Source organism: Megalops cyprinoides, chromosome 2 (assembly GCF_013368585.1).
Source record: "Megalops cyprinoides isolate fMegCyp1 chromosome 2, fMegCyp1.pri, whole genome shotgun sequence".
Lineage (NCBI taxonomy): Eukaryota > Metazoa > Chordata > Actinopteri > Elopiformes > Megalopidae > Megalops > Megalops cyprinoides.
In genome coordinates this window covers 69,547,330-69,564,511 of record NC_050584.1, presented here as the reverse complement: position 1 = coordinate 69,564,511, position 17,182 = coordinate 69,547,330, and the positions used below count along the sequence as shown (strand labels likewise).

The following is a 17,182-nucleotide window of genomic DNA, read 5'->3' as shown; positions in this document are numbered from 1 at the left end:
CCCTGTCGGCTCAGACCGGAAAATCGCTATCTTTACGTGGGAGAGGCGAATTCTCGCAGCGTCTTCTTGCACCGTCTGCGTCTCCTGCTTCTTCAGTGAATTAACAGTGCGGATTGCGACAGATTCAGACCTGCCTATCGCCACCTACTGTGCAGGAGGCCAGAGATTCGCAATCAGTATTTTTGCTGCTTATCCTCACGTTATGTTTTGCCATTTTACAACTTTCGGATGAAAGACGCGTCAACTATTACAGCCAAGTCTTTTCATGTCACATATACTCAAGTTTTCGACTAAATTTCCATAAATAACCGTTATGACAGTTATACCCATCTATACATTTGGCAATGTTAAACTTAATTTGCCAGGTGTCTGCCCAGTTCTAGATATCGTTTAATAAACCTTCTTGAATTATTTTTGCAGCAAACTGCTAGCTTCACTACACCTATTTTAAATATTTTGCTGTCAATATCGTTTGCTGTCAAGGTCATTTAAATAAATAGAAGCAGCAGACGTCCCAGCACTGACCTCTGATGGACTCCACCCGCTCCAGCTCTGGTTAAATCCAGCGTTACTCTTTGAATTCACACAGAAAACATCAACATGGCTGTTGGATTTCTTCGAGGAATTGTGTTGGCTCACATCAGCCCTACTGTTGTAGTATTACATCTACTACAACAGCATTTTATACATATAATGAAACAAAAAGTAATAATACTTACTAATTCATGTCAACTATCTTAAAATGTAAGACATTTTGCAGTCTGAGAATACTTCTATTTAGCTTAACTATTTAATTTAAGTACCACAGTGCATTCATTATTTTGGATAATTTGTTCAAGTATAATAAAACGAGCATATTGAGATGTATAATGTAATGAATTAAGTCATTATGCGTCTGTCAGGTGCATGTAAGATTTACATAATGTTAACATTTAATCTGCAAATTCACAGTTTCTTCTAGTACACATTAAGGGCCACAGCCTAGTCTTTCACTGACAGTTTGAGCTTTCGAGGGAGTGAATAACAGCATTGGTAGTTTGTTACTTTATCTCGGAAGCAGGGAGGACTTATCAGGTTTTTAATGCAGGCCACTGTTTGCAATTAAATGAACAAACCCAGCTGAATAAGGCTGTCGCAATAGGCTTTTAATGAATGCTGAAAGTGACACAAGGTTGTACATGCAGGTGACATATTACTGACTCACTGCAATCCAAACAGTTAAATGTACAGTATCAACAGCTCTTAGCTCACCTGAAGTTAAATAAACGGCTCGTCTCGAGACTGTTAACACAACTGTTAACACAAGGTCTATGTTAGCCAACAGACATGACAGCTAAATTATGAAGTCCATTGCTGCAATAAACAATTTCCCATCATACTAACAGATATTTTAATATTGTCACAATTTCATCTAGTCACTAGCATGATTGTTTCAATGCATTAATGTCAGCATCACTTACATGAACTGCCCACTCATGTGCAAACAATTTCCCAACTGTGCATGTAGATTGTTCACATTGTATTTCACTTTTGTAAAGGTAATACATACACTGGTTAGGGATGCTATTCCACAGCTGCTGAGGATGCCTGGGATTCAGGCACTGAGGACCCAGCTTCACTCTGACTGGGAGCCGGGCATCTTCCACTTCCAGAACAGGAGGTTGGTTGCTATGACTCCCATGAACTAAATGTCATCATCACGGTGCTGAGGGTTAAAGCCGCTTGAAACAATGATTCTATTTCAAATTCAAATGGTTCACTGTGTTGAAAAGGTTCATTTTCCCCATCACTCTTTTGGATCAATGGAAAGACATCCTGCATGAGGAACTATAATTCAACGCCACCCTGTTTCAAATGACTGATGGACCATCAGCTGCCCTGAGCATGCAGTGAGTGCTCTTTTGCATGAGAACTGCTGTTTTCCCAGATTGCTCAAAGCTTACCACACTAGAACAGCGTAATCACAGTTCTCTGTGATTTGGAGCTCTGTCAAATCTCTCAGGTGAGTCTTTCCACACTGAGAGCAGTGGAATAGCACTGCCCTCTGTGATTACTAGTGTCTACCTGATCAACTGAATCTCTTCCCGTGCTCATCTCAGTAGACTGGCATTCCTCTCTGTGAATTCGCTGGTGTTGTCTCAGACTACTTGATCGAGTGAAGCTCTTCCCACACTGGGAGCAGTGGAATGGGCGTTCCCCTGTGTGAATTCTCAGGTGTTTTGTAAGAGCACTTGATCGAGTGAAACTCTTCCCACACTGAGAGCAGTGGTACGGCCGCTCTCCTGTATGAATTCGCTGATGTCGTGTTAAGGCTGACTGATAGGAGAAGCTCTTCCCGCACTGGGAGCAGTGGTACGGCCGCTCTCCTGTATGGCTTCGCTGATGTCGTGTTAAGGCTGACTGATAGGAGAAGCTCTTCCCGCACTCGGAGCAGTGGTAGGGATGCTCACCTGCGTGAATTCGCTCGTGCTGCCTAAGGTCGGACTGGTAATTGAAGCTTTTCCTGCAATGTGAGCAGTGGTAGACATGCTCCCTTGTGTGAATTCTCAGGTGTTTATAAAGAGCACTTGATTGAGTGAAATTCTTCCCACACTGAGAGCAGTGGTACGGCTGTTCTCCTGTATGAGTTCGCTGATGTTTCGTCAAAGTAGTTGATCGACTGAAGCTCTTTCCACACTGGGAGCAGTGGTATGGACGCTCTCCTGTGTGAATTCTCAGGTGTTCCGTCAGATTACTTGACTGACTGAAGGCTTTCCCACAGTGGGAGCACTGATGGGGACGCTCTCCTGTATGGATTCGCTGATGCGCTGTCAGGAGTGACGCACATCTGAAATCCTTCCCACACTGGGAGCAGTGGTATGGGCGCTCTCCTGTATGGGTTCGCTGGTGTAGTGTCAGAGAACCTGAATGACTGAAACTCATTCCACACTCGGAGCAGAGATATGGTCGCTCCCCTGTATGAGTTCTCTGATGTGCAGTCAGGTGTTTTGCAGCTTTGAATCTCTTTGGACAATGGGGGCAGTGGTATGGCCGCTCCCCTGTATGGTTCTTCAAAGTAGTTGATTCACTGAAGGTCTGTGTGGGGTGCTGAGGGGTGCTGCTGGGAGGCAGTGGGTTCTCTGCTCCATTTCCTCCAGATCCCAGAATCCTGCTGTACTCCTCTGGGTGAACCTTCTCAATGTGCTGGTGAAGGTTCACTTCTTCCATGTGAGTGAATGGGCACTGGGAGCAGGCAAAGACCCAAGACGCCACCTCAGCTGTCTGCCCTGAAGAGAGAGAATAAAGGTTCTGATAAATACATCAAACTTGTAGAACATTCAAAGGTATATAGCAGAAAGAAACAGAAACATGTAAAGAACAATATCAGCAGTGGCAAAAATACCCCAGTCATGGTGATCTAATTCTTTGTTTTTTGCTTTTTTCCCTTCATACTAGAAAACAAATTAGCAGTTGCACAGTAAGCTCATCTCACCACAGAAACAGTCCTGTAGGAACCCTGAAGTGAGATGCATACAACCATGACCTGCTGCTTAAGTTGACACAGAAAGGAATTCACAAGTACCCAAAGTTACCGCAAACAGTATGCTCAATTTGTAATGTTATATTAAACGAATATACATACATGCACACGCAGACTATTTTCACAGCTTTTCCCTCTGCAGTCTTATTTGCTATGTCTTCCTACTTGAAAGCAGCTTCCGATTTCCAATGACCCTTCAAAGTCATTCTCAGCCTTTTTCTCCCTAACCGATCCTCCACCTCCTACCACTAATGAAGTGGTTGCTAATGAATTTGCTTCCTAGTTTGAGAACTGAGTGACAAACATCTGAAGTTGGCTCCATATATGCCACCACACTCACTACAGCTGGTCCAGTAACAACTTAGCTGCTTTCCCAGCATTCTTGGCTATTTCCAAAACTGACGTCTACTTTCACAGTCCAACCCAAAACCAGGCCCTACCTCTCCAAGTATGCTGCACAGCTCCAGGCTCTTGTCATCTGAAGACTTGACTACTGCAAAGTTCTCTTGACCGGCCTTCCGGCATCTACCATTAAGCCTCTACAGCTGATACAGAGCGCGGCGGGGTGTCAGATCTTCAATCAACCAAAGACTGCCCACATTACACCTCTCATTGTCTCGTTCCACTGGCTCCCAGTAGCTGCCCACGTCAAGTTCAAGGCCTTGATTCTTGCATTCAGAACATCCAACAAAGCTGCACCTCCCTATCTGAACGCACTACTACAAGCTTATGTTCCTTCCTGACCACTATGCTCTGCTAATGAAAGGCGTCTGGTGGTCCCGTTTAGAACTGTGACGATAACCGCATCACCGCAATACCGCGGTCATGAGATGCCTACCATGGGGTTGAGCTCATTACCGCATCACCGCAATTATTTATTTATTTTATCGTTTATTTATTTATTTTAGGGCTCGTTCGCGATTAATCTGGAAACTTTAACACGTTAATGTTTTAACGCAATTTAATCATATTATCAAGTTTGACCCCAACTTCCTTCCATAAATCCAGCGCGGATATTTACCTTGAAATCCTAATCCTCCTAATCCTCCAGGATCTATATGCTGCCTTTGTTACAGTTGACCATTACATACTCCTGGGTACCCTGGCGATACAGGACACTTTGGGCACTACCCACATATGGCTTCCAACCCACCTTTCTGTTATTTAGTCATGGTGTGATTTTATCTCAAAACCTCACATCCTCATCAGGAGTCCTTCAGGGATATGCCCTTGGTCCCCTCCTCTTCTCCCTCTACACAAAATCTTTCGGATACGTAATCTCCTCTTATGTCCTTTTCTACCATTGGGATCCTGATGATGGCCATAGCGCTGTCATTCCCATCAGCTGACAAGCATATTGCCTCACAAAGTCTTCAACTGGACAATCAGTATCAGCACCTCAAAGCTCAACCTCATCCAAATGGAACTTCTTTTCATGCTGGCTCGTATCCAGTGCATGACCTCTCATCATGCCAGTGTGTCACAAACTTGGGGCTGGTTGTGGATACTAACCTGTCCCTCACAGGCATGGTGACACAGAGTGGCAGAGTTCTGCTCTAGAACACCTGAAAATTCCACCTCTTTCTTTCTCTTCGTCCACTGTGCTCTCCAGACTGGATCACTGCATCTCTCTGCTGTGTGGCTTCCTGCCAATTTCCAATCAGAACTCTCCGCTTTATTCAGAATGCAGCTGCTTTACTGATCAACAAATATAAAACCCTGTCACACCTCTCCCCACCTCTCTACCCTGGTTACCGGACATGACTTGGATAAAATTCAAAATTCTGGTTCTAGCTGACTGAGCAGTAATAGAAACTGTACTGCCGCACAGACAGCCCACAATCACACCCTACACTCATGCCCGGCCACTCCGCTCCTCAAACTCAGGTTCCTGGAAAAGGACACTCACCTTCTGCATGTTTCCTTTTTACACCCCACACTGCTGGAATGGGCTGCCCACAATAGCAAGCTTGCTGTCCTCTTTCCAGAATGCATTCAAAACCCACCCATTTAGACCACACCTTGACTCCCAGGGCCTGGTGGGACTGAAGCTACCACAGTGGCATTCCTCATTCTTCTCACACATACCAAAGAGCTACGTTCTTCTCAGAGACAATGCCACAGTGTGTGCACAAGCTGACAGACTGGACGTCATTTTGGATCAGCAAACACTTGCATAGAGAAACTAGTTGGAAAGCTTTTCTCACCTGTGTTTCCTTTACTGAGGGGGATGACAGAAGATTCAAAGGAGGGTTCAGCACAGATCCTGCAAAACATGAATAAAGGCACATTACTGTGGCAACACCGATCACAATGAGGAGGAAGAGACACTGACTTCATCTCTCCCTTCACTCTTACTCTGGCTCTGATGAATCTGGAGGCTCTTTCAGGGGGTTCTCCAAGCTGTCAATCATCTCCTCCTTCTGGATCATGACCTGTTCCTTCTGCCTCAGTGAGCTGTCTTCCATCACTGGAGTAAACTCATCCTGTTTCCATGGAGATCTCACTCCCTGGTTCCCATTACTGACCACAGGATGAGAAAGTGATGATACAAGAACTGACATCTCTGTGACCTCAAGTCGGCGAATCAGCACTCTAGGCTGTTTGAGAAGACAGGAAATGACCTGAGGTGAAAGGCCCTCCCCTTCCTGTTGGCTACAGTCTGATTTTCCTTCATTCTTCAGCTCTCTGTCAGTCTGGAGGGCTGGATCACTTTCATCTCTCTCCCTCTGTTCATGTCTCTCTTTTTGGCCCTCCCTCCAAAGTCCCTTGTCCTCTTCATCTCTCACACCATCCTCCTTCTCCATCTCCTCACTCTGCCTGTCCCCACCTTCCTCTTCCTCCTCCTTTATGTTGGATAGTATGTCTATCTCCTCCCTGCTCATCCCATATCCAGTCTTCCTCTTCATCCTCTCCTCTATATCTTTACTTCTGTTTAGACCTGATCCCAGCTCCACTACCGTGTAATCTCTGCTGTCCATCAAAGTATCTGTCATTTCTTCACCTGAAGATGCAGGACTTGAAAAGTACTTAGAACCAACCGCAGATTCTGATTGGCTATCAGAGTCAGTCAGTTCTGCTGAATTCACCACTTTTCCAAATGGAGGGAGGGAAGGCAGCACAGAGTTTTCCATGGAGGGAAGAGCTTCAGAGACTGAGAGAGAGAGAGAGAGAATTAATAGATACCTTTTGTACTTATCTCTCTTCAATTCTCATAGAAACTGATTTTAAAGAGAACTTGTCATTACCTGAAAGAACAGATCCACAGGAAAAAAAGCAAGATAAAGGCATTCTTTAACATAACCCTCTTCCTGCTTCTGCACATTTCTCTTGAATGGTTCAAAATTCAGCTACATGGAACTGAGAAGTATGCTGTGTCACATGGAAGCATTTATGATTGCATTTAGTCATGTAGCGGATTCTCTTATCCAGAGCAACTTACAAAAGTGAAAAAGGTTAGGCAAAGAGCAGAGACAGTACCAAAGCTTCCACTCCACAACCAGCAGGAGGCGCCATTACACAGCATCCAGCCGTAGAGCCACAGCAGCTCTCCTGTTCACTCACATGTTCTGCCCTCTTTCTGCTGATCAGGACACTACTAAATGAGTAAATCAATGCGAGGGGAGTGACGTACAGGCAAAGATGAAGCCAAACAGCGTGCTGATATTAAATTCTTAAAAATAAGAATGTCTCAGGATTTGTAGGAACATAAGAACTAAGAATAAAAATGGAAATACTCCATTCACCAAGTGTTTGCTTGTTACTGGCCTGTAGTCTAAAGTAAAAGTAGCAAATCAAGACTGATAAGTACTGAGAGCAGATCTTCAGTGTCTTAAGGCTCTTTTAAATCATTCATTTTAGTCTTAAACTCATCTTTAGTATTTAACTACTTTTTAGTCTTTAATAAGGCCTACCATTCCTATCCCAGAGCCCAGGACATCTGTGGTGCTGGAGTAGGGTCTTAAGATGCTGTGGGTCAGAGACAGACTGCACACACTCCTCCAGGACAGAGGGGGCAGCATCGAGCCATGATACAGTCTGAGGGAGAGAGGAGGGTTAGATATTTCATTTCATTTCATTTCTTTGACTTTTTTTTTTTGAGTTTTTCACCATTTTTAAAATGCCCCCCCTCCTTATGCAGCTATATTTTGGAACGGCTATCTGTATACCAGGCTTGCCTCACCACAGCTAATTGGCACTTGTGCTTGGTTGTGAGACCAATGTCATTCTCCATCACACACATGCAGCCTGTAGCTGTTTTTCAGCACACCACAGTGCAGTGAAAGCTTGCTGGGAGACAGACTCTGCTGCCCTGACGACCCCAGCAAATCGCAGACACCTGACGAATCGCAGAGTGCCTGAGAGCGGTGACAGGAGGGGACCCTGGCTAACCGACCCACCCCTATTCCTGCCGGAACAGGGCCGGTATGTCCTGTGGGCACCTGGTCATCGTCAGCCGACGCGGCTGGCATCACACCCTGGGCACAGAGCTCAGCTTGCGCTCAAGGTGAGCACTCTCACAAATGAGCTACCTGGGAGCCTCATTTTACATCTGTAATCATTTCTTCCATCTAAGAATATTCACATAGACTTAAATAAGGTAAAAAGAAAAACAACCACTGATTGCAAATCTCCACCCCCTTGGATACTGTTGCTAAGTCAGGTGAGCTTACTGAATGGCCAAATGCTGTATCTGAATGAGTTACTGGAGTAGGCAAGTGATCAGTTTTGCACTCAAAATTGACAGACTTCAAGAAGACTGCTGTTATAATGCTTTTGAGGGGTACATTCAACATGATCATTTTCAGAGGAAACCCCTACAAAACAAAACTAGAGCTAAACGCTTACCACTTACAGCATAAACAGCAAAACCATCTTCAGGTGTCAGCAGAGACAGTTCCTGCACTTCCAGGGGAATATAAATGGCTCACCAGACACAAAGGGATTGTGGGATATCCAGTGAGAATAAGAAACCTAAGTCTTATGATTTGGATGGCTGCTTATTATACTTAATGCTGTCTGTGTTGAATTAAAAATGAGAGATTATACATATCCAATTTCTCTGGCATGAAGCAGTTTCATTGGAGAAAATGGTTTCAGAATCATTATGAATTCTTTACTTTGTACATTTGAGATTAACAAAATTCTCTTCCATGGACAAAGAAGACAAAATCATAACAGAAAAATTAGATATTTTATCTGACACTTGAAGCAAGCCTTGAAATGGCGTTCTCCCTCAATGACTCAGTAACTGACTGAATTCTACCACTAGAGGGCAAAGAGTAAAGTCAAACCACAATTTGCTGAACTCACATATTTCTATTAATTGAAAATCATACTCTACAATAATCACAAGAATTCAGTCCACACTCCCTTCCAAAGGCTCCCTTCTGGTTACACTTTGACATGTATTACATCCTCCTTGGCTGAACAAACAAAATCATAATGGCGAATTTGGATATTTTGGCTACAACTTGAAGCAGGCCATCATCTCTCTAAATGACTGAGTAATTTACTGAATTTTACCATTAGAGCGTTAAGAGTAAAGTATGTTAAAAGCTTAGTCAGGGTCAGTGGACACATGGAGAGGTGAGCTGGCATCCCCAGCAGGTCCAGGTGTGATGCAGTGGGGTTTCGTCTCCTTACCTGTTTGAGGTCTGGTACTGGAAGCAGCTGCTCTAGTCTGGAGAGGAACTCCCACACCAGCATCTGCAGAGCTGAGTCATAACTGGGACCCAGCTGCAAGGAGAGAGAGAGAGAAAGAGAGAGATAGGGAGGGAAAGAATGGCCCTTTAATAATGAGATAATGTTTACTACCAGAACTCCACAAAATCAGCTTCTGACACCTCCACCTTCACATCAGAGCCCTGTAACACAGCACAGCGGTCACACACACAGCTAACACACTGTACAGTGTAAGGGTCCTTCCGATTCATCAGCCTGCCAGTTACATATTCTGCATTCCCCACAGTATCAGTCTCGGTTCCAGAGACACTGATAATGGGCCAGTAACACTTCCCCTTCCTCCCATTCCTGCCCCTGTAGTGGTCAGGCTGTGCTGGAGGAACCATCACTGGTTACCAACTCTGTGTCAACATACTGGATCATTGGCTCATTCCATCTCAAATCAACCAATGCCAATGCTCTTTGCTCTCAGATTCACTACAAACTGTGACAAAATATTCCTTCATTTCTATCATTCACATGGATATATCTGAAGTTTTGATTATGTATACCAAACCTTTTTTGAGATTCTTTTGCTATAAATGTAACTCAAATTTTAATATTTCCAGATCTGAGGGAACAATATACACAGAGGGCTGAAATCACAGTGACAGTAAATACAGACACTGATATGCTGCTATACCTGAAGAATCTATTTACAGTTCAACCTAAAATAAAACATCATTTTCAGTTAGAGCAAAAGAAAACATGGGTATAATACCTGCACCTTGCAATGCAAACCATACCGATTTTCATGTCAAAGGTATTTTATTACTGCGTGCCTAACTGACCATCACATATGAAATTACTTCACCTGGCAAACAAAATGTGATGAAAATATTTTCCAAATTTCTGCCACCACTCGCTGTCATCTCTGCTATGAAACCACTTATACTTTCACTGTGTGACACTTTTACCCAGTATTTGCAGGATGAATTGAAACGTATCATTTAACATAAATTCTGTTTTCCATGTAGTTCTCCTGAATGGAAAAACAAAAATCACACTTTTCATTATCAGCCCCTTCTCTCACCCTCGCTCGCAGTGCCAGAATCAGCTGGTTCCTCTGTCTGTAACTCAGCAGCTCTGGGACTGCCTCTGTCACCAAAGTCACAAACTCCTCCAGTTTCCCATAATGCATTATGTCTCGCTGCTGCACCACTTGCCACATGGCTGCAGAGAACAGCCGTAGAGGGGGAACCAAAAGGCGCAGGGAGGAGAGAGGAAGAGAGGGATCTGCAACAGAGAGAGAACATAAGGAATCTACACACAAACAGGAGCACCTCTGACACATCTAAAGCAGCACTGGCTTCAGTTACCAGCACTTGTTCCTGGTTCCACAGCTTGTTTGCCCCCAGCTGCCAGCTTTAGTTACATACTCAATATTGCCTTCAAGGTGTTTGGTCCATGTTGCAATGAATAACAGCCATATGAATTTTTGTTTTTAACATTTAGTTGCTTATGTTATATGGCTTGTAAAGAGCCAGCCAGTGGAACACCAGGCATTAACCAGTACCAGCAGAAAACTGACCATTCTCGACAGTGTCTTTTATTGTATCATCATGTAATCTTACATTTTGTCATTTTTACATGATCTATAAGATGTATATTAAATAATATCTGTCTCCAGTAACGATTATGTGCGCCTACATTTTTTTTTTTTTAAGTAAAGGTAACGTGGTCGAAAAACCATATGATTCTATGGGGAAACAGAAGGCTAGTAATGTTACCTAGCGTTAGCAGCTCGGTAGCAGTTTAGCCACATATCCACGGATCCCCAGTAACAGCACTAGCGAAGATTGTGCTGTCAGGTGTAACATTAATAAGAAACGAAATGTGAAGTTTCATATTTTATCTAAGACTAGACACAGTCAATACGTTAATTTACCTTCAAACTAGCCAAGACGGTCGGTGCTTGTTAAAGTGCTGGCTGACACACAGGAAAAACCCGTGTTAAAATACATCTCTAAAGTTACTCATGTGATCATGCTGGTGGGAATATATTTTGTAGTATGTGACTGCTACAATGCAAAAATATACTGACATTATAGAAACATGGTAAAGTTACTTAATAACAGTGAGAAAGTCGTGAATTTTGCACGTAAGTCTACAGGAGCCAAAGCCACTTTCTGCCACCAGCCCCATGTGAGTCTGTTTTGCGAGACTTCAGGAAACAAGCATCCGGTTGCGGTTCTTTATTTACCGTAGCGTGTGTTCATGCGTTACTTTATCGTTCTCGAAGCGAATATCATGCAAAAAATCGAACTGTTTTTTTTTTCTTTAATCCATATGTTATCATGCCCGTAACCAGCTATGATGTTACCGACGTCCAGTGAAGCACCCAATTCCGTTCCCCTCCAAATTCCGTTTCCCTTTACGCCATCATACTACAATTCTTACGTATTTGCCAGGTTATCGTACGTATTAACAAAATTAACGTAAGTGAGAATCACAACTGGATGTACGGGGAGCGAAATGGTTCAAGAAGGCGGTGTAGGCTAAATGCGACAAATGACCGCTGCAAAAAAAAAAGAAAAACAAGGAAACAAAATTAAAATAACAGAACATTAATAGGAATGTAGACAACCTATTATATGTAGGCCTATTATGCTATGGTATGTGTGCCAATGTAGCGGAGCTGAAGTGATTAGCTCGTGTGAGTCCTGCGTAAAGCCTTAGGTAGCGGGTAGCAGGTAGCCGAGTGGTTGCAGCGGCTACGTCACTCCCCCTGAGACCTGGTTAAGTAGCGTTGTCGCCGACAGGCTAACGGCAATTTGCCTTTAGCTCAACTGGCAACGACGCTGGCTTTAAGGGGTTGGCAGCGAGCAGTAAGAACCTCGGTTCGAAACTCGCTCGCTCGCCGACCCACGTAACATCATATTAAAACACACAACGCAGGAGACCACCCGTTACACCAAGACATTTGAAACTACAGGCAACACTTTTGGGTTGTTTCGCTTTCCGTAGATGCAGTTGTGCTTGGGTGCCTCTGGAGGTTCCGTGAACAGACATGGCTTCCTCAACTTGAATTCCTAAAGACAGCGGAATCGGCTGCTACAATTGTATGAAACATGTTAAATATGCGTGCTCTGGCCATGGTGAAGGCTAGGCTATTTCTTTAATATTAGTAGGCTAGCTAACGTTTCACACAACACCCATTGATTAGAAAACAGCTTATGTCGGCGACAGTATCAATAATAGTAGGCCTGCGAAACATTTCAAAGCCAAATTTGGAAATGAATATAGGTGACGTTAGCTTGTAATGGTGTTACTCTCAAGCATTTTTTTCTTTTATTTTTATAGCTAGCTAAGGTTACAAATAACCTTCGCTTAATTATCATGCTTCATACAGTAGATCAATGTATTTTGATGCTCTATATAATGTTTGTATGACAACAACATTGACAAAACCTATATATCGTCCCCCGCCACACCCCCCGGTTGCGGCCATGGATTTTATGTATATGTCCGTAAGCAATTTTAAATGGGGGAAATCCGTATAATTTAGGTTGTCATGCATTACCTGATCATGTCACTCTGACGATGCCTATTGAGAAGAAAGACATACACACCTCTGATTTCCTTTCTTGATGAAACCTCTGTTTCCATCGCAACGAAACGCAGAGAGAGCGAGTTGGCGATCAAATCTGCAACTGGTTCGCAGCACCTACGGGCTGATGTACCGGGCTGATTCTCCGAGAGGCCGGTTACGTCTGTGCGTTTCGCTGCCTGCGCTTACAAACGCCATCCGTTTGTAAAAGTGCATTTAAGTAAGAAATTCTGTTGTGGTTGCCTCTGTATTGGTTCTCGCAGATTTGCACCGTCTGCGTCTCCTGCTTCTTCAGTGAATTAACAGTGCGGATTGTGACAGATTCAGACCTGCCTATCGCCACCTACTGTGCAGGAGGCCAGAGATTCGCAATCAGTATTTTTGCTGCTTATTAAGGATGGGCGGATCGACACCAAAGATTCAAGATTCAAGAACTTGAAATTATCGATACTTCCAATCCTGATGGTTCAGTTTTGAGAATCGATCCTCATATTAAAAAATCGATAGCAGGTACTGTCTTTAAGCAGTGATTTTATTATGTGTGTGTGTGTAATTTTTTTTACTTCATGTATTTTTTTAAATTGTTGTTTAGGATAGGAACTACTTTTCCTTCCACCCTCTCTCTCCGCTTCCATAGCCTACAGAAAGGCAGTGGTGAGGCACGCAGAGAAACAGATTCTGCCAGTTAGTTGTGAACATTTGTTTCAGTGCCTATTCCAACAGAAACTCTGAACTCCCTAAGCATGTACTCAATAAACACGTAACAAAAAAGAAAAAAAACTTTTTTTTTCTTCAAATTTCCCCCATCACCAAATGCAGATCAGTGTCCTGTTATGTAACAAAGTCCTCCAGGTGGTTAGGCTGACATCTCTCCCTGGTTGACCTTCTTAGAGAAGGTGGAGTAGGAGGTTCAGCCCCTACCGTGGGTGGGAGTTCAGACACAGCCTTTGGCTCCTGCGGTACAACCGCAGTAGGCTCGGGGAGATCCACTGACTCAGGAGGTAAGTTGCTCATTAGACCCCGGACCTCATCCCTCACTTTGTCTCCCACCTTCCCTTCCAGGAAATCCAGAGCTGGGTCAGAATGTCTGACTTTGATTTATTCAATGTGCCGTTTGAAGTTTTGTCCATTTCCAGCCAGTACCGACAGTGGGCCTGTACAGCTGGCAGTCACCGCAGGGACCCACTTTGGACCGTAGCTGTATTTTCGGACATAAACTTCATCACCCACTGAGACATTTCTCAACTTTCTCAACTTTGTGCCACTCTTTTTGTTTTAACTGCTTCTGCTGTACCTTTGCTTTCATGTCAGGGAGGAGTAAATCAAAGGTGGACCTTAATCGTCGTGACATCATCACTTCAGCTGGAGACACCCCTGTCGTGTGTGGGGTGATGCGATAGCTGAATAAAAATGGGGACGATCTGGTTTCCAGTGTGTCCCTCTTCATCTTCTGCACTCCCTCTTTAAAGGTCTGAACGGCCCGCTCAGCTAAGCCTTTTGAGGAGGGGTGGAAAGGCGCTGACATCACATGCTGGATACCATTTTGCTTCATATAAAGGACTCAAATTCGGCACTAGTGAAGCATGTCCCATTGTCAGATACTCGCACTCGCGGTAGGCCAAACACACTAAAACTCTGCCTCAGTTTCTCTATGGTGACCTGTGAAGTAGCTGAGTTAGTGGGGTAGATGTCAATCCGTTTTGAATGAGCATCAACAATAACTAAAAACATTTTTCCCGGAAAAGTACGGGACATGAACCCAATTGGTTTCTCACTGCCGTCCTCCATCCAATGTGCCAACACCGCTCCCACGCCATAGGGTGAGGTGTCACAGGACAGCACCAATTCCCGGTCCGCTGAATAGTGCACTAACACCTTTGCAGACTGCATTGCATCTTTTGACTTTTGGAACGCCACTTCTTGTTCTGTATTCCACTCCCATTTCACATTCTTTTTCAACAGTTTATACAGGGGGGCCAAGAGGGTGGACAGATTGGGCAAGAATTTCCCATAGTAGTTTAATAAACCAAGATAGGCTTTTAACTCGGACACACTAGTAGGCGCAGGCGCATCCACTAGCGCCTGCACTTTTTCTTGGACTGGATGGATCCCTTGTGCGTCCACGTCATGTCCTAAATACTCCACCTCATCTTGTAGGAAGACACACTTGTTTCTATTTAGATTCCTTAGATGGTCCTCTGTGTCAATCCCTGTGACTAACAAATCATCTAAAACTGCCACCCTAGGGATCCCCTGCATCAGACCTTCCATGATTCATTGGAAGATCGCGGGGGCGGAAGCTACCCCAAAGGAAAGGCGACAATATGTGAACATACCTTTCTGAGTGTTCGCTGTCAGGTATTTTTGCAACTCTTCATCCACCAGCACCTGCTGGTAGGCGTGGCTCAAGTCTAACTTGGAAAACTGCTTACCCCCAGACAGTGAGGCGAACAGGTCCTCCAGCCATGGTATGGGGTACGGATTACTTGCCACTTAATTGTTCAAATTGCCATCCTTGTTAACTAAACAACCTCATGCTGTAGTTTTTGCAATAGCGCACAAACTACAGACAATCTGCTCTGTTTCGTGCACATAATCATTTACTCTATTTACGCATTGGTGTGAATTATTCTGTGAATTATTTGTTTCCTTGTTAATCAAGGAGGATAAAGGGGAACAGTTTGAAAGTAATGATAGATTTAAAGGTAATGTTTCAGCCTCCCCTGTTTCCAGCTCACCAGCCGCCACTGGTAAGCATCCATTCCGAGAGCAGCGCAAACCTGGAGCAGGAACCACGCAAAGCTTCTGAAGCTTGGAATTAATGCAGATTGCAAGAAGCTCTGCTACAGAGAGGAGTCAAGTGGGTCTTCAGTCCACCAGCTGGATCTCAACACCATGGCAAAGACAGACCTGCAGTGTGAGAAAGAACTCTGTTCTGTAGCAATGTGCATTAATGAAGCTCTTCAGACTCGTGCAGGAAGATCACTGTTCAATTAGATCCAAGACCTCAGATGACGTGTTTCTTACTGCTGAAAACACAACCTGTTATACCCCCAGGGCTTCTCCAAAAAGAGGACCTGCCCCTTTCACACATGGAAACTCTGAACAATGCTGACCTGTCTTGGAAAAGATGAGAACTCACAAATAGTTGCCTGTCCTGCAGAAATGCCAGAACTGGTCTCACACAGAAGGAAACTTCACACCTGCAGACACTGTGACTGTGGATGACACTGCACCCTACTGGCTGTATAAAGACCATGCCAGACTCCAGGGGCCTTGTGTGTTGAGTCTGTATCCAGACTAAGACTAACACTGTGGAGAGACCCATCACAAAGCTCTGTCTGCTCCAGGGAGCGGTCTGTGAACTTCCTGTGATCTGATGAAGCCTCAAGACAGAGATCAAACTTACATAGTATTATTAACCTTTTTTTTACTTGAATTTATGACTCCATATTTAAGTTACAGTGATTGTTATACTACTAGTCTAGACAGTTAGGAACTGGGAAGTAGAAGCCAAAGGTAGCTTCAGCACAGCAGACATTTAATCAGCATAGCATACAAAAGCATTTAAAGGTGGTAATGTTGTTTAGATACTGACATTATCGCTATATACGTAGATTTATTTGAATATTATAAAGCATATGTTAATTTTTTTAAAGAATGTCTGTTTATTTCCAGCTAGCCTGCATTTTATGAACAAATTGCTGTACTGTTGAGCAAACAAAACACCATTCACAGTACAAACTAGATGATCAAGTCTCAGTTGGTTCTCAGTCTTTGTTAAATACACCTCTTGGTCCCTCATGATAGCACAAGGTTAAGTGTTGTTTTTGAAATCCTGTCTTGTTCCAAGTATACATTTTTTATGCTTAAATGGATACAGTGGTGAATTGGCTCTGGCTAACCTGCATTTTACCTGACAGGGTGTCGGTGCAGGTAGAGGTGTGCAGAACAGCACAGCACAGCGCTCGTCTCTGTCCTGATTCTTTGGTTTCTTTCATACTGCTGCACCCAGTGCTTATTTTTCATGTAAAACAATCAGAGAAGTTCAACCCGTTAATGAAGTCTGGACTGTTCCACCGCCTGGCTAAAGGCACTGATTTTCCTACTTAGTGTGACAATAAAGTGTGTATGTGCACTCAAACACTCATATTGTTTCTCTGTCTGTATTTCTACACCAATTGCTATTACATCTACCTACGACAGCACTTTATACATATAATGAAACAAAAAGTAATACTTAATACTTACTAATTCATGTCAACTGTCTTAAAATGTAAGACATATTTTGCAGTGTGCCACTGAGAATACTTCTATTTAGCTTAACTACTGAATTTATTAAGTACCACATTGCATTCATAATTTCAGATCATTTGTTCAAGTATAAT

At 43.6% G+C, this 17,182-nt stretch overlaps 2 protein-coding genes across 1 annotated transcript; one reads left to right on the top strand and one right to left on the bottom strand.

Annotated features, from left to right (window-relative positions):
* Nucleotides 1-17,182, top strand: part of LOC118773784 (zinc finger protein 239-like) — a 161,254-nt gene that overhangs the window by 111,915 nt on the left and 32,157 nt on the right.
* LOC118773786 (zinc finger protein 879-like) lies at nt 1,134-13,094 on the bottom strand. Its single transcript, XM_036522879.1, has 7 exons — nt 12,817-13,094; nt 10,278-10,480; nt 9,167-9,259; nt 7,435-7,558; nt 5,879-6,674; nt 5,728-5,786; nt 1,134-3,266 (listed from the first exon to the last, which is right to left on the bottom strand). The coding sequence occupies exons 1-7, from the start codon at nt 12,851-12,853 to the stop codon at nt 1,999-2,001; spliced, it is 2,580 nt and encodes an 859-aa protein (XP_036378772.1). The 5' UTR covers nt 12,854-13,094; the 3' UTR covers nt 1,134-1,998.

What these genes read in the sequence shown, in the direction of transcription:
- LOC118773786 (XM_036522879.1), bottom strand. Translation starts at nt 12,853, where the DNA reads ATGGAAACAGAGGTTTCATCAAGAAAGGAAATCAGAG. An exon ending in ATCAAGAAAGGAAATCAGAG is followed by an intron (nt 10,481 to 12,816) that starts GTGTGTATGTCT and finishes TCTCTGTTGCAG; the next exon opens with ATCCCTCTCTTCCTCTCTCC. An exon ending in CCTCAGTAAAGGAAACACAG is followed by an intron (nt 3,267 to 5,727) that starts GTGAGAAAAGCT and finishes CTCTCTCTTCAG; the next exon opens with GGCAGACAGCTGAGGTGGCG.